The 24,798-nt window shown below is 36.1% G+C and overlaps 1 protein-coding gene across 13 annotated transcripts in view; it reads left to right on the forward strand.

The window, feature by feature from the left end:
- Nucleotides 1-24,798, forward strand: part of BPTF (bromodomain PHD finger transcription factor) — a 158,647-nt gene that overhangs the window by 63,953 nt on the left and 69,896 nt on the right. For 9 of the 13 annotated variants that reach the window (XM_044247600.1, XM_044247603.1, XM_044247601.1 and 6 more), the window contains exons 4-7: nucleotides 4,151-4,357; nucleotides 4,897-5,085; nucleotides 17,970-18,158; nucleotides 22,779-22,966. In XM_044247600.1, the coding sequence (XP_044103535.1) occupies nucleotides 4,151-4,357; nucleotides 4,897-5,085; nucleotides 17,970-18,158; nucleotides 22,779-22,966 (773 nt within the window). The remainder of the gene's footprint in view (nucleotides 1-4,150; nucleotides 4,358-4,896; nucleotides 5,086-17,969; nucleotides 18,159-22,778; nucleotides 22,967-24,798) is intronic. The other 4 variants (XM_044247610.1, XM_044247612.1, XM_044247607.1 and 1 more) reach the window with 3 other exon arrangements.

Genomic DNA, 24,798 nt, shown 5'->3' on the forward strand with positions numbered 1-24,798 from the left:
GATTTGTCTCATGTTCTTCTCAGAACTGAGATACGGATTCTGGAAGGAAGACCACACCACTCTCCTCCTGTCAGTACTACATGCCATCACGTGACTTGTCACTGATGATGTTCATCTGGTTCAGGTGGCATTTGTTGAGTTTCTGCCCTGTAAGATCACTGCTCCCACCTGTGCTGTGCTTTTCGGAAGAAAGTCACTGTGCACTGCCTGCGCTCAGGTCGGGAGGGTTTGGGCTCCACTCCGGGGTAGCAGCTGTCTACACAAATTATTTGGGACTTTTCTGCAAGGGAGATTGTCTATTCTCCTTGTTCATTTATTTATATCAGTGTGGACTCATGGATATCTATTTTATTCTTTGGGTTATATTTCAGTAGTACCTGATTTACTTTGTTGCTCAACTTTTTGCTTTATAAAAAAAGATAATAAATAAATATGATTTTTAAAAATTGAATTTCTTTTCAGTGTGACAGAATAAATATGATTTTTTAAAGAAAGCTTAAATAGTACAAAAAGGTGTAGAATGAAAAGTGAACTTCCTTTGTAATCTCCAGTTTCACTTTTTTTCCCACTTTTTTATGTTTAGTAAGTATCACCTGTGTTTTCTTTAAATCTTAGGTAAAATGATTGGGTAAGACTCTGAAAGTACACTTTAACTGCCTGGTTTTGCTTTTCTATATACATTATCTGCTATACGTAAAATCCTTTTAATGTTCTTGAGTCTCCATTTACTGAAAATTTTCCCCATTCTCCATTTTGCTTCAAATAGAATGTCTATACTTAATCTATTTAGTTAAGCTATTTCCCAGCTTGTTCTCACATACTCTACATCAGCATTCACTTGAATTCCCCTGTGTTTTTTTGAGGACGATAGTCCTACCGTCCTGTATAACTACTGTTGCATACACATGACTTCATCTTCAGAAACTAGCAGACTAATTACCAAGGATTGTGTTTCTTCATGTCTGGTTGTTGGAAGTATTTTTCTATTAGATCTATTGAGAAAAATAGGTAACCTTTTTATCAGATAATTTTAGATGTTAGAATTTTGGGGGGAGTTTGTATCGCCTTCTGATTTCTTTTTCTCCGTGGTATAGATCAGATAATAGGAAGTTTATTAATTTTAGACAGGTTACTTTCCTCTTGGTTTTCTTTCATGAATCCTGGCATTAAAATTGACAAACCCATTTTTACTTTCTTGCATCCTCAGCTTTTAGTACAATAATAAAGAACTATGTCCAGTCCCCTAAAAGGCAGTATTATATATGTTTTTATCAAGTATGTTGAATTAGAAATATTTTCTAGAGTGAGCTTGCCTATGTACAAAATTGTAGAGATGGTATCATCTTTTTTTTTTCAAGATTTATTTACTTACGGGAGAGAGACCAGGAAGTACACTTGAGCAGGGGAAAGGGCAGAGGGAGAGAGACAAGTAGACTTCCCGTTGAGCACAGAGCCTGATGTGCATACAGAGTCTGACATGGGGCTCCATCCCAGCACCCTGGGATCATGACCTGAGCCAGAGGCAGAGGCTTTAACCCACTGAGCCACCCAGGCGCGCCAAGCCCTTTGGTTTTTATATACTTATATGTATACTTTAGAAGAGTTTAATTCTACTTTAGTAGTTCAGTTTTCCTTTTCTGTTTTTTTCTAATAGTTTATGAAAATTTTCAAATATATGGAAAGATCAAAAGAATGGTACAGTAAACACCTGTATGTCCATCATGATTATATAATTTACTGTATATTTTTAGTTGTAAATAGTTTGCTGTATTTGCTTTTTCATATACCTTTATGGTAATTGTATTTTAAAATTCTTTATTTTGGTGTTTTTGAAGGAAGTTTATTTTTGGAATACATTTTTCTAAGTAGAGATGGTTTTTATTTTATTTTAGAGAGAGAGAGAGAAAGAGCGGAGGGGAGGGGCAAAGAAAGCGGGAGAGAGAGAATCTTAAGCAGATTCCATGCCCAGCACAGAACCTCACATAGGGCTTAATCTCACGACGTTGAGATCATGACCTGAGCTGAAATCAAGAGTCAGATGCTTAACTGGCTGACTGCGCCACCCACTCACCTTGGTAGTAGTTGTTTTGTTTTGTCTTGTTTTTAATGTTGTTTTATTCTCATTAAATGGCACTAGGAAACTTGGGAGGAACTTGAACTAGTTAGGTGAAAAAGCTAGCAGCTGGGGACGCCTGGCTGGCTCAGTCAGTAGAGCTGGTGACTCTTGATCTCAGGGTCATGAGTTCAAGCCCCACATTGAGCGTAGAGATTCTTTGAAAAAAGGAAAAAGAAGAGCTGGAAGTTGAAAATCTGGGTGGAGCTGTGTTTGAAAGAGAAATAATATGACTCTAAGAAGAGCAAGTGATTAGAAACTAGACTTCTAAATAAAAAGTTCTTTAAAAAAAAATGAGATACCTCCATTGATAAGTTTGTTGTACTTATTAGCAAGAGTAACCACAGTTATGGTGAATTGAACTGAAAAGTGGTGGGTAAAGGGATATGAAGAGATAGGTCAAAAGGATCCTGGGAAGACTTGGATGATGAGGACAGAAAACATGCCAGTTGGAATTTCTTCCATATGAAATTGTCCTGTACCTATCTTAGATGGTCATATATTGATTGGCTCTGAATTCTTATAGGAATTCGGAATAGAGAAGGTGATAGAGAGTGTGAGGAGTTAACTCCAGCCAGCTCAGCTGTCATCACTTTACCAGAAAGATCAGTGTTTTCCAGTGATGACTTTTTAGGGTTTTTTTTAATCCTAGGAAACATTTTAGATACCCACAATTTAAGAAGCATGGATGAAAATGCAGGTACAGAAGATTTAAACAAAGGAAATGTAAACAAGGAAATTAAAAAATTAAAAAAAAATACCATGTTACATGGCATTAAAAATGTTTCTTGTTCACAAACACTGTACCCTAGTTGGTAATTTTATTTCTCATGGGGGTACATTTAGCAGTTCTAAAATTACTGTGTATACTAGAGTTGACCAAGTAAATAGATATATTATAGATAATGAGAACAAGGTTTCTCTTGTTAGAAGTTACAGAGAAGCGACAGGGCAGTGCTTGAATGAACCACACAAACCACCGCACAAAGATAGAGAAAAAATATAGATGTATGACATACATTGTTTAGTATGCATATACGTAACGTTTCCTAGCTTTCGGCTGAGTATCGAAATAGTGACACTGTAATAGTAACAGTTATACCTGAGCCCAGATCATGTCTTCTGAATATCATTCTCCAATAAAAAAAGAACCAAGAGTCCCTACAGAGATCATGGATTCTAGGGTTGGGGCAGGGAAAATACAAGGTGAGCTTGGAACGTCTCGTCATACTAGAAAGTAAGGGAACGCTTAATGAATGAACGAATGAACAACTGAATGATTGAAGTGTGTTCAGAGAACACAAGCCTCACTTTCAGCTCCCAGGGGCCAAAGCTGGAATAAACTTGAGGACCAAAATAGAAAATGATAGTGTTGGATCATAATCCAAAGAGAATCTTTGCCAATATACTTGTGGTCTACATCAGGCTATAATATCATTCTACCCAAACTGAAAGAGGATTAGAGCCCTTAAGGATTTATTGACTTTCAAAACAGTTACAGGGCTTCAGAGAGAAATGTTTTTTCCAAATGGGACTTTGTTTTCTCATTTTGCAGTAGCGCCTGAAGGTTAGATAGCTTGGCGACTGTAAGCCTAAACAGCTAGTTCAAGTCAGATGTGCACTGGGTCATGGGTACCTTGGTTTTGACCACTGTACCACACTGCCTAGACTGTGGGTCTGTGCAGCTTACAGTTTTCCTCATACGGTAGAAGAAATGACAGTAATCTCTATCATGTCAACTTCAAAGGTTAGACTGATTTTCTTTTTTGAAAAAAGAAAGTAGTTGTAATTACCATGTATTTTGTAGAAATGAAGATAACCAAATTGGTTGGGTTCTATAAGCATTGAAATCGTATTGGTAATCTTTATCCTTATTTCATAGTTTCTAATTTCATTGGTAATCCTTATCCTTATTTCATAGTTTCATAGTTTTAACATGTTTAATTTTAATAACTTATATTGAAACTCTTAAGTGGCATCTGTAGTACTTTTATATTTGGTATATATGGAAGCAGAACTTTTTGTTTTTTATTACAGAAGAAATTTTGGAATCCATAAGAGCCAAAAAAGGAGATATTGATATTGTTAAAAGCCCAGAAGAAGTAGAAAAGGACAAGAACGAGACTGAGAATAATAACTCCAAAGATGCTGAGAAAAGTAGAGAGGAGTTTGAAGACCAGTCCCTTGAAAAAGACAGTGACGACAAAACAGCGGATGATGATCCTGAGCAAGGAAAATCTGAGGGTAAAAAAATTACTTGGCTAGAAAGCGATATTTAATCAGTGTTATATATGAAACCTTCAGTTTTACTTTCAAAATGAAAATGAATCTCTTTTTATTACTAATAGTTATTTAAATTTATATTTCTAAAGAAAATAGGATATCATTTCCCCTTGTAACATGTATAATCATTGTAATGAGTTTTACATATTGGTGGATTGGTTATAATATATATCTCTGTTTATACTTCCTAATAAGGTGCCATTTTCTTATGAGATTTGTTGGTGAAAAATCCCTATTTTTATAGCAGAATATGCACTTTTGTATGTGATGTGTTCATTTTTATATTAATTAAACATTCTTAATATTTTAAATATTCGTAAATATTCTTTGGATTACTTACTGCAGAAGTATCCCAGAATCTAATTGCTTCAAAATGGCCATCAAATAAAAGCACGTTTTCTTGGTGATCATTCATTTTTAGTAGTTGATTGAATGTGGCCATTTGTCCTAAAGCAATTTTAAAGGATATCTTTAAAGTTTTGTTGTGCATTTTACTGTAGAGCCAACAGAAGTTGGGGATAAAGGTAACTCTGTGTCAGCAAATCTTGGCGACAACACAACAAATGCTTCTTCAGAAGAGACTAGTCCCTCTGAAGGGAGGAGTCCTGTGGGGTGTCTCTCAGAAACCCATGATAGCAGCAACATGGCAGAGAAGAAGGTGGCATCTGAGCTCCCCCAGGATGTGCCAGGTACAGAGGGCAGTGTATCAATGCCTCTGTAATGGGGGGAATCGTTCCCTTTTGTAGTAAAAGCTGAATGTCACCTGAAATTTTAAAGTATGTGTTCATTCATGCTGCTTGCTTACATTAAGTGCCATCCCTGATTGCTAAATTGTCACCTAACATTTGGAGTTTGACACATGTTCTTGCAGTTAGTGCTTGAAACTCATCATAATCTTCATGCTTTTTCAAGTTCATTTAGCTGGTTTTGACTAATAGACTTATTTGTATATTTTATCATCAGATCATAGTGGCAGATATTTTGGTTTTAAGTACTTACATACTAATGGCTCCGTGTTGAATGATTTGACCATTCCAATTCTGTATGTACTAACAAATTAATTTATGTTTGCATGTGCTCGTGTAGTTTTTTAAACATTTCAACCATAATGTTATGATAGAAAACCATTGTCACAAAACATTTTTTGTAAGATATATTTTGACATTGAAAATGTTAAGTTAATCAATAGTCCGTATTTTAAGCTTTTTAAAATTAAAATTATACTTGAAGTAAGTTATATCACACGCAAAGAATGTCATTATGCCTTTCCTTGTACCTTTTTTAATGAAAAATAATTTTTATTATAAGAGGTATATGTATTTTTTAAAAAGCAACCTAGAAAATTTAGGTGAGCAAAACAAAATAAACACTGGTAATCCCACCACAAATTAAGAATCATAGCTAATACCTTGCTGGAAGTCCTTAATGATTTTTTTCTACATATTATAAGAATATCATGTATTTTCCAACTTGTGGTACTGTCATTGCTCTTGAGGGTAGGATTCTGATGTGTTGGGAAGAACGACAGCATTAGTTAACAGTTGGAAGGCTTGATTCTAGATCCGCTTCTGCCATTAAGTTAATGTCGTATTTAATCTCACAAGACCTCAATGTCCCTGTTTTGTAATTTGAAGGATTTTGATGATTAACAGTTCTTGTGTGACTGCTTTCAACTGTGTACTTATAAACAGTGAACTATTGCTGAAAACACCAGTAACATTAAATTAGTAACAAATGTAACATTAGATTATATGCAGAGATGTATGTGTAGGGTCCAAAAGAATCACATTAATAAGGTCACCATATTTTATCCTAATGAGAGATTGTTGATTAAGATGAAGAAAAGTCTGAAAACTGTGCTAACTGGTGAAATGAAACAAAATTTTGAGCCTAGGAAAGAACAGACTTGGTATCAAGAGCAAGCTAGATTGAAAATAATGTAATTGTCCACCGAGAAGTTGGTTGGGGGATTAGACTTCTCTTTGAGATGTAGGATATTAAGTCAAATAAGTAGAAATAATAGGAATATTATGAGTAAATATTAATCACTTTAAATTAGAGCTGTTTAGAAAATAGAAGTAATAAATTCCCTTTTATTAGATTCATTTAGTAAATACCTATCGAGATAATTTCATTTCATGAAGGAATAAGTAATGTTGATACCTACCTGACCTGTCAGAGATGATTTCAGCACAAGTCCTTTATTGAATGGACTGGAGAATCAGAGATCTATAATTCTGTGGTTAGATCGCTAGGTCCTGTCCAATTAAAATATTACAGTATTACAACTTAATATCTTTATGAGACAGAATTTAGAAGCAGATTACTAGGCCCCCAAAATTGTGAAGAGAATTTCATTTTTATTAGAATTATGATTACGTCCTTAGTAAATACTTATTAAAATATTCTTTATGCTTTTAGATTGATAGTTATTGTAAACCTTATTCTTACTAGCAGGTTTATATACTGGTTAGTTGTTTGGTTCTTAAACACAGTAGAGTAACAGCTGTGCACAGATTTTAGCAGACATTTGCTTTTACATTATTTATTACCAGTTTATTAATATCTCTGAGACATTTGTTCTTTTGCTACCAGAATGGTTTAAGGGAGAAACTCTTATCTTGGTATACTTTTAAGGGATGCCAGATGAAATACTGGATCTGCAAGTGTTAGGGTAGTACCTGACGTGTTGAATGCTCAGTAAATGCTGGATATTGTTGTTATTGCTGTATACAGTCAAAGCTTTGAAAGAGGGAGAAGGCCTAGTGAGTAAAAAATAACAAAGTGGGTGAGTTGAATTATACATTTAAGGTTCAGTAATAGTATTTAAACTTTGTATTTAAACTTTGCGTTGTTGGTTTTTTCACGTGTAGGTCACAAAAAATCGATTTAGATGAGATCCTGAACAAGAAGTGGGAGCAAATAGCAATTGTCAGTTGCTGTAATTGGAGTTGATTGGGTTCATTAGCAGGATCACAGTTCCAGAGAGCTGAAGAGGCTATAAATTGAAAACCTGACCATTTGGTAAATCACAGCTCTCTCCTTGACTAGACTAGAAAACGAAACTAAACCTAAAAACCTGGTAGTCTCATACTTGTTTCCAAAACAATGTGAAAAGCATTTTTAAAGACATACATTAAACACACCATATCAGTTTTTAAAGAGGAGCTTGGTACATTTAAAGTAGACAGACATTTTAGTAAATCCCTCACTTTAAAATTTACAACACTAGTGGGAATGTATCAGTGACCAAAACAGACTAAGTCAAGGCCCTTGAGAATTCTCCTTTCTAGTGCGCAGTAGATGGGCCTACTGGTAGAGTCCTGATCCTCATGGAAGACCGTAACGTAGTTACATAGAAGACTCTCTGCTTCCTTCTGTTTCTGTCTCTTTCTCCATGCACTCATTTATTCAACAAGTATTTATTGAGTGCCAGGTACCTGGCAGTGTGCTGGGTGCTTTGTGGTATCCCTGGACCACTCTCTGTGGGCAATAGATGAGTTGTGGTATTACAAGAACTGGAGAGGGGGGTTATTCTGGGTAGATGAGAAACAATAACTGTGATAGAAAGCATCTCATTGGCTTTCTTTCCCAAACCTCCAGAATGTATTCAGACGCCTGATTTAATGACTCAGGCTTATCAATAGAAGACTGTCAGATTGGAAGGTTGTTTTTTATGGAAAAATGTGTTTTGGTAAACTTTTTCATTAAAATATAACATGGTAAAGTACGTAGGTGTTAAGTAAACAGTTTCCTAAAACATACCTCTATAACCACATCATGTCCCCCCTTGCCACCACTATGCCTATCCCCACAAAAGCATTTACTGTCTTGACTTCTACAACAGTCAGTTAGGATTGCCTTTAAAAAAGATCATAAATGGTATCAAATAGTATGTACTTTTTGATGTCCAGTTGTTTTTTTTTACCTCAACAATATATGAGAGCCATCCAGATATTACTTGTAATAGTAGGACATTCTGTTTTATTGCAGTATGATATTTTATTACAGACATATATAGTGACCAATTACTAATTAATTATAATTACTCGTTTTCTCTGTTGATAGGCATTTGAATGGTTTCCCATTTGGGGACCATTGTGAATAATGCTACAGTGAATATTCTTTTACATGTTTTTTATGCTCCTATATGTGCCTTTCTGGAGGTATAAGTCTTAGCTGTGAATTTCCCAGGTCATTCAGGTCGTACGTGCTCATCTTAATAGAAATGGGTAGCTTTCTAGAGTGGTTATACAGGTTCACACTTCATCAGTGGTCTGTGAGAGTGCTCGCTCCTCTGCATCCTTGCTAACACTTGGTATCATTAGTGTCATTCGGTTTTTCTCCTTTATTTTAGTCATTCTGATGGCATTATAGGGATAGCTGGTTTGGACTTGGGACTAAGGATGTTGAGCGTGTGTGTGTGTGTGTGTGTGTGTGTATGTTGTGTATATATACACATATTTGTTAAATATATGTATACCCAGGCCATTCGGCTACCTTTTTTGGTAAACTACCTGTCAGTTCCTTTGTTTTCTCTTTTGTGGTGTCTTTTTCATTTGTGGTTGTTTTCATGACAGAGGGTTAATTCCAGTCCCTCTGCTTCTTCTGGAAGCAGAAGTACTTACATTGATTTTTTGTTTTAAGATTCTATTTATTTCTTTTACAGAGAGAGATCACAATTAGGCAGAGAGCAGGCAGACAGAGAGGAGGAAGCATGCTCCCCACTGAGCGAGAGCCCGACGTGGGGCTCGATCCCAGAACTCTGGGATCAGAGGCCTTAACCCACTGAGCCACCCAGGCACCCCCTTACATTGATTTTTTAAATTTACTTATTTATTTGTCAGAGAGAGAGAGAGGGAACAAGAGAGCAAGCACAAGCAGAGAGAACAGCAGGCAGAGGAAAAAGCAGGCTCCCTGCTGATCAAGGAGCCTGATGTGGAACTTGATCCCAGGACCCTGGGATCATGACCTGAGCCAAAGGCAGACGTTTAACGACTGAGCCACCAAGTCATTCCTAATTTTTTTTTTTTAAGATTTTATTTATTTACTTGACAGAGATCACAAGTAGGCAGAGAGAGTAGGGGAAGCAGGCTTCTTGCTGAGTAGAGAGCCCCCCGATGTGGGGCTTGATCCCAGGACCCTGAGATCATAATTTGAACCCTGAGATCATGACTTGAGCCAGTGGTAGACACTTAATGACCAAGCCAGCCAGGTGCCCCTAAAATTTTTAATTTTTATCATTGTTTTGGTTGTATTAAAAAAAAATAGAGCTCCTCCAAAAGAGTATCCTAGTTGATACTTACATTTAGATGCAATATTATTTCTCCTCTGCCTTCTTAAGATGGATGCTTTGATAATTTTTAGTTTTTATTTTTTCTAGTCTGTCAAGCCTATGATTTTCCCTTTATGTACTGCCATAGCTGCATCCTGCAAACTGATATATTGTCTTTGTCATTCAGTTTAAAATGTTTTCTGATTATGAGATAGTTTTCTTTTTAACCCATTCTGGTTATCTTCTTTTTTGCTTTTGATTTTTAGCTTAACCTACTGCAGTCAGAGAAATTATTGAGGGTTTATGGTTCAGTATGTGGTTAATATTGATAAATGTCTTAATTATCAATATGTATTTTTAGTTGTTGGGTACACTATTGGGCAGTCAGATCAAGGTTTTGAATTCTGTTGTTCAAATCTCTATCCTTACTATTTTTTTTTTCCTCTTTCTTCTTTTTCTGTAAGATACTTTAAAATTACTTCAGTTTACTGTGGAGTTGCCTTTTTCTCTTAATTTTTTTTCAGTTTTTGCATTATATACTTTGAGACTGTCTAATTAGGTGCACATAGTCTTTATATTTCTTGTTGAATTAACTTTATTATTGCAAAATATCATTTATCTTTTTTTTTTTTTTGTAAGATTTACTTACTGATTTTAGAGAACAAACATGCAAGTGAGGGGAGGGCAAAGGAAGAGGAATAGAATCTCAAGCAGTCTCCCTGCTGAGTGTGGAGCCTGACGTAGGGGTTGATCTCATAACCCTAAGATTGTGAACTGAGGGGAAATCAGGAGTTGGACACTCAGCTGACTGAACCACCTAGGTGTGGTTCAGAGATTAAAAGATAAAATATCCTTTATCCTTAGTAAAATTTCTAAGCTACAACAGCTTGCCTTTAACCCCATCCCAGGACCCTGGGATCATGACCTGAGCTGAAAGTAGATGCTTTACTGACTGAGCCACCCAGGCACCCCTAGAATTTCTTTAGAAATATATCCAGAATCTTTTTAGAAATACATCTACTTTCAGGGAACCTTGGTGGCTCGTTGGTTTAGCGTCTATCTTGAGCTTGGGTTGTGATCTTGGTGTCCTGGGATCGAGCCCCTGATTCGGCTCCCTCCTCAGTGGGGAATCAACTTTACCTTCTCTCTCTACCCCTTCCCCCACCCATGCACTCTGTCAAATAAATGAAATCTTTAAAAAAATACATCTGCTTTCAGATTTTTTCAGAAGTAAATGTATATTGGGGAGCCTGGCTGGCCCAGTGAAAAGTGTCTCTCTTGATCTTGGGGCTGTGGGTTCAAGCACTGTGTTGGGTGTAGAGATTGTTTAAAAATTTAAAGAAATCTTCAGAAGAAAAGAAGTAAATATGTATTATTTCAAGCTATATTTTGACATAAAGTCTTATCAGAGAGCACTGTCATTTTTATGTGATACAATAAATGATATTATGTAAGGGAAAAATTATAAATTCATGGTCAAAAAATCTGTGGGAGTGAGAACATGAGAAAAAACATGCAGACGTGATTTCATTTTGGGTATGATCAGTGATCAGAAAGATTTTTATGTGGCAAAGATTGATTAAACTGAAAAGTTGGGCCATATTTTAGAGAAGGTTAGTAGCCATCACTTAAAAATACTAATCTTTTAACATACCTATTAGATTTTTTTCCTTGCATCTGTGTTCCGGACATTTCACTTCAGTTCATGAAAATGGTTATATTGCCAAAAACATCCCCATGTAGCAAGTATGCTCTTTAGTATTACTCCTTTGTAATTAACAAGAGGCTTAGTTTCAGAATTACACTTTTGTCCTGGATTTTAGATTGGAACCTTTTTGTACCAGAATGTCGAGTTTCAAATTTAAAAGTGGAGAAAAGGATACATGATTTGCTAGCATCTTAAAGTCAACTCCACTCTTGAGAGTTTGTATTCAGACAATGCAGACAGCATTTGTTTTAAGTTGATGCCTGCAGATTTAATGCCTGGGATTAAAGAACATATCAGCAGTAGATAAAACTAGCTTCATTTCCATATAATTGTTTTGAAAATGTTTCCATGGACATTCTGAAACTCTAACTGCTATAAAGTTAAACTAAAGGAACATACTGATTTAAACTATTAACTTTTGGGGATAATGACATCTTGAAAGATAGGCACTTGGCTTTAGTTTTGAATCTTACTACAAGGGAAATTCAGTGGGGGTGCCTGGGTGGCTCAGTCAGTTAAGCATCTGCCTTCGGCCCAGATCGTGATCCTGGGGTGCTGGGATCAAGGCCTGCATTGGGCGCTCTGCTCTGTGGGGAGCCTTCACCTCTTTCTCCCTCTGCCCCTCCAGCTTGTGCTCACGCACTCTCTCCAATGAATGAATAAAATCCTTTATTTTTTTTTAAAGGGAAATTCATTTGATAGGAGGCTGTTGGTAGTAGATGCTAAACCAGTGTATTAGCCTCACTGAGTCGATCTGTCAGCTTTTGAGCTTCTGCAGTTAAATAATCTTTTCTTTCTTATCCTTTTTAGTAGGTTTGGTTTTAGTTTCTAGTTGTGTACATTCTGATTAGCTATTTTACCTCAATTTTTTCCTTTAAAAAAATTCCCCTTTTAACCAGATAGAAAAATTACTTTTTTTCTTTGTAGTTTTTTTGCTTAGAATTTTGTTTTTTAGGTTTTGGTGTTACTGTTTAGAAGTTGGAGATCAAGATCTACATGTAATTTTGGTTTGAAGGATAACCATAAAACTTACCCTATAATTGATTCATTGACAGTGTTTGTCATGTCTAATGAAAATAGTATTGTAAATGCCAAAACCCATAATATTTGCCATACGGCTAGAAATTCGGACTTTAAAATGTACCTCTTGGTAGGTGATACCTTCTTGGTGGGATTTTGAAACTGCTTCAGATTTCCTTAATCTATAGCCAAATGAAGTAAAGAAGTGAAGAGTTGTAGAACAGTTATTTAAAGTTAGCTTTTTTGTTTGTTTATTTATTTATTAATTTATTTATAGTAATTTCTATACACAATGTGGGGCTCAATCCCATGGCCCCAAGAACAGGAGTCACATGGTCTTCTGACTGAGCCAGCCAGGCTCCCCTAGAACAATTATTTAAAACAACAACAACAGCCAGGGTGTCTGGATGGTTCTGTAGGTTAAGCATTTGACTTTGGATCTCAGCTCAGGTTTTGATCTCAAGTTCATGAGTTTGAGCTGTGCCTTGTGCTCCACACTGGGCGTGGAGCCTACTTGAGAAAAAAAGCAAAACCCAACAACCAAAATCAGTATTCTGAACTGAAGTGGAGGAAAACGTTGTTTTCCAATTAAGACAGATTAACTTTGGATGAACTAACAAAAAAAGCTACGTTTTATGAATTTCTAGTAGTCTTTAGTTTATTATTGCCTTTAGAGTTTAAATGGATACAATCTTTTTTTTTTTTTAAGATTTTATTTTATTTGACAGAGAGAGATCACAAGTAGGCAGAGAGGCAGTCAGAGAGAGAGAGAGGAGGAAGCAGGCTCCCTGCTGAGCAGAGAGCCCGATGCGGGACTCGATCCCAGGACCCTGAGATCATGACCTGAGCCGAAGGCAGCGGCTTAACCCACTGAGCCACCCAGGTGCCCTAAATGGATACAATCTGAATTCGGTTTGCTTTCAGTGGGTTATTGGCTTTTTTAGATCAGAATACCTGGTAAGGGATTAATTGCCTGTTCTTGTATGAAATACCATTATATCCCCAATAGCAGAAAACACTTTCTCTATAGTATTTTAAGATGTGTATAGTCAGAATCTCTTTAAGTTCCTATCCCAGAATTTTCTTAGTTTACCATACTTGGAGTATATTATATGCCAAAAAAGTTTTGGTGGGCCGGTCTAGAATTTTTCTTATTCTATGGGACAGTGCACTCTGAGGTCCATGAGGGGATATCTTCATATATTATTTTTTATATATTATCTTTATGTATATATTTATGTATATTATATATATTGAGAAGATGATATTTAGACCGACCTTTATACATTAGGACTACTACACTTCACAAATACAGATCTTACAGCTGTGAAAAGAATGGTTAGAGAAGAATTTGATATTATTTGTGAGAGACTTCTTTTGTTCAGATTTTTCTGAGTTAGTTGATTTTATTACTGGTTTATAGCTGTCAGATGTTAAACTTGGCATTTTGAAATCCTTCATAAAAAATTTTTATACGAGAGATATTTTCAAACATACATAAAAGTTAAGAGAATAGTATAGTGACCACTATTACACCCACATTACTGTATATCTAATACGTACAAAAGAATTATCAAGATTTGTCTTACTTGCTTCACCCATTTTTTTTTTTAAAGCCTTGTTTTTCTTTTTTTGGCTCAAAAAATATTTTCCTCTTTGATTCTAGGTGTACATTGTCAGGTACATCACAGTCCTTAGTTAATAGTACTCATCATTGGTCATTGCATAGTATCCCTTAATTTATTCATTCAGGTTTTAAATTACTTAATAATGAAACTAAACACCTAGGAACTTGTCACCCAGACAAAAAGCTAAGTCCTGCTTTGATACTAACCTGCATCTTTAATCACCTCCCCAAGTTCATCCCCTGCCTCCTTCTCCCCTACCTGAAGTAGTTGTCACTCTGAATCCTGTGTTCACTAACATCTCTTTTGTTTTTATAAGGGAAACACAGTACAATCAAGACTGTTGATATTAGAGGTCAAAGTGATATATAATTCACTTGCTTTTGCTTCATTGAGTTGATTTACATAATTTTCTAAAAACTACGTATTTCTCTTTTTAGTTTTAAACTTGATTGCGAGTGTATAGTGTTAAATATTTATTTTTCAGTGTATTGTGTTAAGTGTGACTTTTTGGAACTTCAGTTTTTCACTTTATATTATAGTAATAATATAATATTGTATGTTGCTAATTGCATTGTAATATTCCTCTGTGCAACTATACCACAGGGTTTTTTTTCCCCCCCTTTCTCGTTAATATGATTTTGGGTTCTTTTCCTACTGCAGTATTTTAAAGCAAATCCCAGACATCAGGTTATATCAATCTTACATACATCTCTAAAAAATATGAAAAATATGAACATTTTCTTACATAATTACATTGTCATTTTAATAAAATTAATAGCAATTCCTTAATATCATCTACTGTTCTGTTATTTAAAATTTGCTCTCTTAAAAAAAATTTTTTTTTTTTTACATTTGTTGTATTTGTAGTAACTCCAGATAAGGTTCCCATATGACATGACAGTTGATTTTATATCTCTTGAGTCTCTTCGTCTAGAGTATTCTCAGCTTCTCCGACATTTTCCCTCTATACACTGTTGACTTGTTGAAAATCATAGTGTATCTTGCTATGGGATATCCTACATTTGGGATTTGTCTGTTCCCTTCCTCTTAGTGTTCTTCAGTTTATTCTGAAATCTTGATTAAAATCATTTTTAACTATTTTTGGCAAGAATATTCCATAACTTTGTGCTGGGTCCTTCATGTTATAAAGCATCAATAGGCTCGTGATGTCTTTTTATGGTCTGCCTTTATAAATGCTGAAGTTGATCAGTGAGGTCAGGTAGTGACATTGTAAAGTTTTCTGTTAACCTCTCATTCATTGATGATCATTTCAGGATCAGTTACTTGTTTGGAGATTATAATGTGGTGGTTTTTAATTCTGTCTTTTTTCTGAATTTGTTTAACTGGAATTCTGTGAAGAATTTTCCCTCGTTAGCTGAGACTGTTTGAATACTTGAAATCTAGTTAGAGCAGGAATAAATGCTGAGTTATTTTTCAGAATTAGTAGTTGCTGTCCAGTTACTTTCAGTGTTGATTCATGAGTTAGGGACTTCTGTATAGGAGCATGGCTTTCTCATTTTAAATATCCGTTTGAACTCATGGGTCTTTATGTATTCAATTTGTTTTAGTCAGTGGTAGTTACTCATTTTGCTTATATTGACCAGCACAAGCCCCTTCATGTTGGCTTTTGAGTCCTTTTTCCATGACCCTGTTAGATAGCTTCCCTGCTTTTTGACAAACTAAGAGGTATGAGGCATATCTTACACATTTCCTACCCCAGACCTGGAATCAGTCATTCCTCCAAGAAGTCCTGGTTCTTTTTTAGTAGGGAACGATATTTAGAGACCACAGTCTGGGCTGAGGTATTTACTGCCCTCAGGCCGTCTTTGCCTTTAGGCTTTTTTGGTAGGTGGTATTAGGAAATACGTATTTTTGAAAAGAAAAAGATCATCTGTTCATATTGACATTTCAGATTCAGATTGAGGATTGTATATTTGGGTGTTCTGTTTTTTCTTGTTCTCTTTTCCCCCCCCCTTGGTTTTAAACTTGTATCTCTTCCCTGACACTGAAAACTTTAGTCCCTAGCAGAGGAGTAACTTTATTACACATTTGCTTTGTCCTGATACAGATGTTAATAACAATATATCATTAATATATATCTTAATAACATCTTGGTGTACATTAAGAAGAAATAATCTTATATATTATAGTAATTTTGTAACACCAATATTATGCTGACAGTAAGACTACTGAATAGCATTTGAAATGATTTTTATAGTTCTTTTTTCATCCTTATGCCATATTTTTAGTAAGGACATACAGTCAAAATACTGTGTTCCAAAGTCACTTAAAATAATTTTTTTCTGTGTGGGTTATGCCAACAACTTGATGTACAAATAGGTTAATTTGTTTCAGTTTTTAGTTTTTAGGGATTACATTTCTAATTCTAATTTTTAGAAAAATGAAAAACATCTACAGGATTCCAAAATCACACTGTAACTGTATACAGAGAGTTTTTATATCCATCCTTTCCCTCTAGGTGATCATTTCCTTTCCTTCCCTCATAGGTAGCCACATTTGTTAATTGTTGCTTATTTTTCCAGTGTTTTAAAATTTTTGTTAATAAAATCAAAATCTGCCTATAAATTTATATTTCTCTCCCCTTCTTACACAGAAGCTAGGATACTGTAACTGCTTCTGCGCTTTTTACATTTAATCTTTCATGTGTGGATCTGGTGATCTCCCCAGTCCTTGTTAGGGTGCATCATATCTCATTGTGTATATCACCTTTTATTCAGTGAGTGCCCCCATTGGTGGACGTTTTGTGTTGGTTTTTTGCCATTAAAAATAATTCTGCGATGAATAGCTCTGTAAATAAAACATTTAGTATTTTCAACAGTGTATTTTGGGATAGATTTTAGGACATGGGATTGATAGGTTTGGGAGTGCATGTGTGGATATATTGTCAGTTCCTTTTTATCCACTTTGCCCCATTTTTCACTCCTGCTGTATTGTGTGGGAGTGCCTATTAACAAATTGCCTCTTTACCTGAGTGTATTGTGAATCTTGGATTTTTGCCAACCACATAGCTGGGAAGCTCCATATAGTTCTACTTTGCATTTCTTTTGGTTTGAATCAGTGAGCATTTTCCCAAATCTTTAAAGACCATTTTCATTTCTTTGTGACTTCTTGCAGATTTTTTTTATTTTTCTATCAGGTTATTGAGACTTTTTTCCTTAAAAAAAAAAAAATAGGAGCTCATTATACATTAGGGATAGCCTTTGTGATAATACCACCAACCACTTTTTAACTTAGGTGATTTAAAGAACATCTTAGTGACAAAATGAAATACAGAAGGAAGGAGGCCCTTAATTTCTGAACTACCATGGAAAAACCTAGGCTTTCAGTTAATGATCGTGTTCATTTTTATATACTTTTGGGGATATACTTAGCTATCACTAAGTATTCTTAGTGATTACTTAGTTATTGCTCAGTTTTCTTAATGATAACTATTAAATTGTTCTTAAAATTTACAATGACTTCAGCATTACCTTCTAGTTAATTTGGGAGCACAGATTCAAGCAGAAAATCTTAGAGATAAATAATCCAGTTGAATGCTATTTCTAATACTGTTTGACTCCTTTTTTGAAGGGAGAGTATAAATTTCAGATTTTGAGGGATTGTCTCAAAACCACTGCTATGTTTTGTGGGATAATTATATCACTTTATTATTCTTCTTCAGCTCTGGGGTTTCTGAAAGATTGTCTGCCTTGTGTAGAGACTAAGATGGTAAGAGTCTGAGTTGGTAGACGGAGAGACTTCAAAAATAACTCACAGGGTGTTGCTTATAGATCTCAGACATTGTGTTCTTCATACATCAGCAGCTTTTCTTTTTAAATTCTAGCTCTGTAATGCAGTCCTCAAACAGTTAAATATCTTCTGACAAAGTAGTTATTTTTCATGTGATTTCTAATCTAAAAATCAGATATTCTATTTTTCTAGAAGAACCTAACAAGACATGTGACAGCAGTAACACTAGTGCTACCACTACCTCCATCCAGCCTAATCTGGAAAACAGTAACTGCAGCAGTGAACTAAATTCTTCCCAGAGTGAATCTGCTAAGGCAGCTGATGAGCCTGAAAATGGAGAAAGAGAGTCTCATACACCTGTCTCTATTCAAGAAGAGATAGGTAAGAATACACTTCATCCATTACAGCGAACTTTTTAAATTTTTTGATTTTTAATTTTTTAAATAAAAGTTTGATGGGGTGGGAAGACTTAGATTTTCTTTTCCTTTTTTTTCTTTTTTTTTGAACACAAGTAGCACTTGTCATTGTTTTTATTTAAAAAAAAATGCAAATGCACAGGAAGAAACAAATCTTTTTAGTACCCCCTCCCCAAAGGTAACCACTGTCAACAATTTGGTGTGTACCATTTTCTGTCTTTCTCCATGTGGTTACATTAATGTATGTATGTTTACCAAAAGGGGTTTTTTTTTCTATTTTTTTTTTAACATAAATGGAATCATTCTGCATGCATTGTTCTGCATCTTGCTTTTTTTTCCACTCAGTAATGTATGTAGGGGATCGTCTCATGATATACATTGAATTCATTCTTTTTTTTTTTTAAACTGCTGCATGGTACTCCACAGTATAGATGAACATTAATTCATTACCATTTCTCTGTTAGTGTACATACAGGCTGTTAACAGGTTTTATAGTGGTGCCTTTTTTTTTTTCTTTTTTTTTTTTAAACATCCTCAGCATATAACTCTGTGTACTTATGCAAGTATTTCTTATGCAAGTATTTCTGGCACTGTAGGAACAGTAAGTGGAATTGCTGGGTCAAATGGTAGGTACATTTTTAAAATCGCGACGACTGCTGCTTAGTTTTATATTAAAAAGGATTTATACCAATAATTTACATACCTATTTTTTCATACTCTCACCTAAATTCAACATCAGTCTCTTTTTTGCTAATGATGAAATCATTTAAAAATTTGCATATCTCTGCTTACTAATGTGGTTTAGTTTCTCTTTATGCGTTTGTTGAACTTTCACTGAATTGCTTATTCATATCTTTTGCTCATTTTTTCCTGTTGTGTTTTGATAGTTTTTCTTGATGAGTCTTAGGAATGCTTTATGTATTATGGCTGTTATCTTTTGCTTTTATGTATATACTTATACAGTCATTGCTTGTTTTAACTCTTCCTGTTACCTTGTTACACAGAAATTTTTATATTTTTATATAGTTAAATTTATTAATCTTTTTCTTCAGGGTTTGTGTGGTTTTTGTGTCTTACTTAGAAAGATCCTATCCCAAGCATATACATATGTTTTACAGTAATTTCACATAATACTGTATAACTTTGTTTTTAATTTGCTGTATAATTTTGTGTATGGTAGGAGATGGAGATCTGTTTTAATTAGAACTTGTTTTCAGTCGCAAGCTACCAAACCAGCTTAAACTAGCTTAAGTGAAAAGGGGAATTAACTAGCTCATGTAATTGGGAAGTCCAGACCATCATGAGGCATAACTGGACCCCCAGGTATCAAAGCTTTTCTGTCTTCCTCTCTTTCTCTCCACCTTTTGATGTGCATATGTTTGTGTGTTAACTTCATTCTCTCCTAATACAGACAGGCTTTTTCCAAGTGGCAGGGAAGATGGCATCAGCGGTTTGTATTCCTATCTTTCCAAGGTCTGTGACCCAAAGGCAAGGCCCCTACTCCTGCTTCAAATCAAAAGTCCTTGAAGAAGGAATTTGAGTGGCCTATCTTGGACATATTGTTCCCACCCCTGTGGCCAGGGCAGGCAAGGTATTATAATTGATGGCTCCAGCAAAAGTTTATGATTGAAGTGGGTAGGAATGGTTTTCCAAAGAGAGAGGAATGCTGCGGAGATAGGAGACAAATACCCCCACAGTTACACCCTTTGGTAGCTCAGCACAAACATACTTACCTAAATTCAAAAATGCTTCTGCCTAACACAGTGCAAAGATCTCACCTACAACTGGAGTTTTTTTCAAAAACTTCCCAAAATTACCTCTGGTATTTATAACTTTAGAATTTCTGTGTGTTGTATATTTCTGATTAGGTCTGGATATAGCTTCTCTCAATCTCACAGTCCATGAGCCAAATTATGAATTTAACTGCCTGTCACACTTGTTATCTTGATAGTGGAGGGTGTTTTTTGATACGTCTGGCTGCCCTTGTTTTTTTGGGAGGATGGCTGTGGGTGAAATGTGAGAAGTATATGGGAAGATCCCCCTTCTGGAGGCCCTTCTGCTTTAGCAGCTTAGTTCCTGCTCCTGCTGGCTGTTGTCAGGGATGGGTTGCTGGCGATCTGGCTGTAGGACTCCTTCATAGATTGCCTCCGTGCCCAGCCTAATCCCCAATACCCAGAAACTCTGCTTAGGGTCTCTGGGGGTAAAGCCCCTTTACTTGTTTCTTCTGCTTTGCAGACCCAGTTTCCTAGCCTTCAGGTGAATAAAGTCCTGCTTAAGCAGAATTCTGCCTCCTGCCATCCTTAAAAAACAGTGAGCTGTAGGGGCTGGAGTAAAGCAGCTCTGTACTCTGCCTCCAGACTGCATGGCAGTGATTCACTCCTTTATAATAGGAGGAATGTGGCCTTTGGGCAGGGGGTGTTAGATAAGCCTTGTTCCCTTACTGGCCCTTTTAGGTCTTACCTCTAAGGATGAATTTTCTGCCTCTTTTCCCTTATTTTACTAAACTTAGCAAGTGTCAAGGTGCCTGAGTGGCTCAGTCAAAAGAGCGTGCAACTCTTGATCTCTGGGTCATGAGTTCGAGCCCCACGTTGAGGGTAGAGATTATTTAAATAAATAAATAAAACTTAAAAATAAAACACCTTAGCAAGTGTCAAAGGATTGACTCCCAGCTATACTGGATGATTGGCTCTAAATTGAAGGGCTTTTAAACTGCGTTCCCTTTCTGCTTTTAGAAAGTCCAGCTTAGGTCAGATGCTGTCCCCAAAGTCTTTATTGTAGGGCCATATAGATGGTCCCATGAGGTAGCCACCATAGTTCAGTATCTTGGCATAAAATTTAAGCATGGGTAGACTCATGGTCTGAGACACAAGAGAAGATTGTCAGTAGTTTGATTAATTGCTTTTCTGTCACAAATTGAAGGTTTCTAGCTTTCCAGGTTGGGATGGAAAAACCCCTGATATCCCTTACCTATCTTGATTCAGTCAGTGCTGTATTTTGGGGTTAGAAATCTTAAAATGCTATGGATTATTTAGAGTTTTTTGGTTGTAAGTGACGGAAATCTATCAGACTCCCTTAAAATAAAAAAGGGAATTTTATTGGTTCATTTGGGAATTCTAGATTGGGAAGTGTAGAGGTAGTGACAGACAGCTTCAGGTGCATTATCAGACCTGGGTGCCAGATGAGGTTATTACAGGTCTTCCTCTTATACCCATACCCTCCCCTCACCCCCACTTGCCCCCATGATGAGCTTATTGTCTTGTATTATTAAAAGTTTTTTCCCATGTTGTGGGATAAAAAGTAGACAGCCTCTAATTTATACTCGTTTTGTTCACTAACACAAAAACCAGAAGGGCACCTGGCTGGCTCAGTTGGAAGAGCATCCAGCCCTTGGTGTCGGGGTTGTGAGTTCAAGCCCCATGCTGGGTGTAGAGATTACTTAAATAAATAATAAATAAACTTAACTTTAAAAAGAAAAAAAACAAGACCCTCTTTCCATCTCCAGATTTTAAAAATTAAGAGTAGGATGCTGAATGGTTTGGCCAGATCTGGGACAGTCCCTGTGGCCAGGCAGTGATGTGCTTTATCTGGCTAAGCTGGATCACGTTGTTCACCCAATATGGTAGGATATCTTGATCTGTAGCCCTCATTGAGTCATGATTATAGTGGAGGAAAAGCATCTTCCCAAAGGAAAGAAAGGGTGTTGGTCAGATAAAATTAAGAAATGTTTCCTGAATTGTCTTTTATATTTTTGAAAATAGCCAGTTTCCTCAATCTAATTTTTTCTCCCTACTCAAAATACCATCTTTATAATTTATAATAAATTTTATGTTTGGCCTTTCATTTGACAGTAACATACTATTCTTCATTTTAAAGAGGTTTAAATTAAACAGAGAAATCTTGTTCAACTGTCTGGCCAGTGGAAATTAGATAGTGATATGACAGTTTTAAGAATGTAGAGAAGTTCTCAGCCAAAGTGAGATTCATGGCAAAGCAGAAATTGTCCCTCGGTGGTGCAGTTTGTCACTTTAAAACATTAAGTTGTTTTGAAAATGAGAGGTCTTTATTATAATAAAAAAAGTAATTTAGTTGATTTCACATGTATAATTACTTGCATACACAGATAATTCTAGGTTCCTTAGGTGAAAATTCATTTGGCATTTATGTTTATAAGCTTTAGACCATTAGGTATTTAAACAGGTTCAATGGAAATCTTTCTAAAATTAATTATACCCTCTACTTTTTGTACAGGATCCATATTGAATATATAAGGCAGTGTTTTATTAGTGTGCATTTTGAGTTATGATGTTGTTGCTTATACATTTGTAGTAGCCCTTCATGTTTTCTCAGAGATGAGTTTTGAAACAGATAACTTGGCATGTTTGAATTTTCTGCAAAATAATGAGTGATTCACCGTAAAGTTCTTTTGAGTAAAACCTTTAAGAATTAATATATTTGCTTTGGCTATTCAAGGACTTCTTGTTTACTTTCTGGATCTTAGATTTGAATGAGATAAGCATTTTGGATAAGATGTTGTTATAAATAACTTACTGTTAGCAATTACTTTTGGCTTTTCATCTGATAACAGGTGATTTCAAATCAGAGAAATCTAATGGGGAAATAAGTGAGTCTTCTGGAGCTGGAAGAGGGGCATCTGGGTCAACTCGAATTATCACCAGATTACGGAATCCAGACAGCAAACTTAGCCAGCTGAAGAGCCAACAGGTGGCAGCTGCAGCCCATGAAGCAAATAAATTATTTAAGGAGGGCAAAGAGGTATGTTCTTACTGTTTAAAACAAAAATCTCTGGAATGTGAAATAATTTTATTTATAAGACCTGAGAAATAGGAGCAGGCAGTTTATAGACCTACTTTTGAATTGTATTTTTCTATTTCCAAGAGTGTAGTGGGTAGCAGATTAAAAGTGGTTAGGTTTCCGGGCGCCTGGGTGGCTCAGTGGGTTAAAGCCTCTGCCTTCAGCTCAGGTCATGATCCCAGAGTCTTGGGATGAGCACATTTGGCTCTCTGCTCAGCAGGGAGCCTGCTTCCCTTCCTCGCTCTTTGCCTGCTTATAATCTCTGTCAAATAAATAAAGTCTTTAAAAAAAAAAGTGGTTAGGTTTATAATAGATATTTTATACAATAAGTATAGTTGTGTCCCCAAATTTCAGTTCATGCAGGGAAATGCTGTAATTGGGTGGTTTACTTTCTTACTAAATGGTTAGTTTTATTGTATATAGTTCTAAAGAGATAGAGGCTTCTTTTTCACATATGGTAAAAAGTACACTATTTGTAGGCTTTAGTAAAGAGTTATGGGTAATTTAATGCTCGGTTCTAGCTATAATAATTTTTTTTTAAGATTTTTATTTATTTATTTGACAGAGAGAGAGATATCACAAGTAGGCAGAGAGGCAGGTGGAGAGAGGGGGAAGCAGGCTCCCTGCTGAGCGGAGAGCCCAACGTGGGGCTCGATTCCAGGACCCTGGGATCATGACCTGAGACGAAGGCAGAGGCTTAACCCACTGAGCCACCCAGGCACCTCTATAATAATTTTTTAAAAGATTTTATTTGTTTATGAGAAAGAAAGCACGAGCAGGGAGGAGGGCCAGAGGGAGAGGGAGAAGCAGACTCCCTGCTGAGCAGGGAAGCCTGACATAGGGCTGCATCCCTGGACCCTGAGATCATAATCTGAGCTGAAGGCAGACGTTTAACTGACTGAATCACCCAGGCGCGCCCCCCCACCCCCGCTTTTAAAGTTTTATTTATTATTTTAGAGACAGAGTATGCATACTTGGGGGCCAGAGGGAAGGGAAGACAGAGCATCTCAAGCAGACTCCTCACTGAGCAGGGAACCCAATGAGGGGCTCGATCTTACAACCCTGAATCATCACCTGAGCTGAAATCAAGAGTTGGACACTTAACTGACTTAGCCACCCACCCGCCCCTAGTATTTTTATTTTTATTTTTTATTTCTTAAGAAGTAATCTCTACACGCAGTGTGGGACTTGAACTCACAACCCAAAGATCAAGAGTCATATACTTTACTGACTGAACCAGCCAGACATCCCAACTAGGACTCAGTATTTCTATTTCCCAGCTAGCCAGGGTAGCAGAATAATGCCACAATGGTGTCTCCCATATTTAAGAATTATTTGCAAAGTAGATATGCAAGAATGTATAATGTCCTTTTCTAAACATCTTAGAAATTTCTTTTTTTTTTTTTTTTTTAAGATTTTATTTATTTATTTGACAGAGATCACAAGTAGGCAGAGAAGCAGGCAGAGAGAGAGGAGGAAGCAGGCTCCCTGCTGAGCAGAGAGCCAGATGCGGGGCTCGATCCCAGGACCCTGAGATCATGACCTGAGCCGAAGGCAGAGGTTTTAACCCACTGAGCCATCCAGGTGCCCCTCTTAGGAATTTCTTGAAAGCAATAGCTTCTAAGCTGGTTTTTGTATGATATTTTTCATAGCAACCCAGTACACACATTCAGAAGTTTCCTGAAATAGTATTTCGCCTTACCATGTGGGAAGCACTCTGGTGCTTCTCTTCTCTTCTCTTCTCTTCTTCTCAACTAGAATTTTCTCTTCTAGTTGATTATATTTTGTTTTTG

Source organism: Neovison vison, chromosome 5 (assembly GCF_020171115.1).
Source record: "Neovison vison isolate M4711 chromosome 5, ASM_NN_V1, whole genome shotgun sequence".
Taxonomy (NCBI): Eukaryota; Metazoa; Chordata; class Mammalia; order Carnivora; family Mustelidae; genus Neogale; species Neogale vison.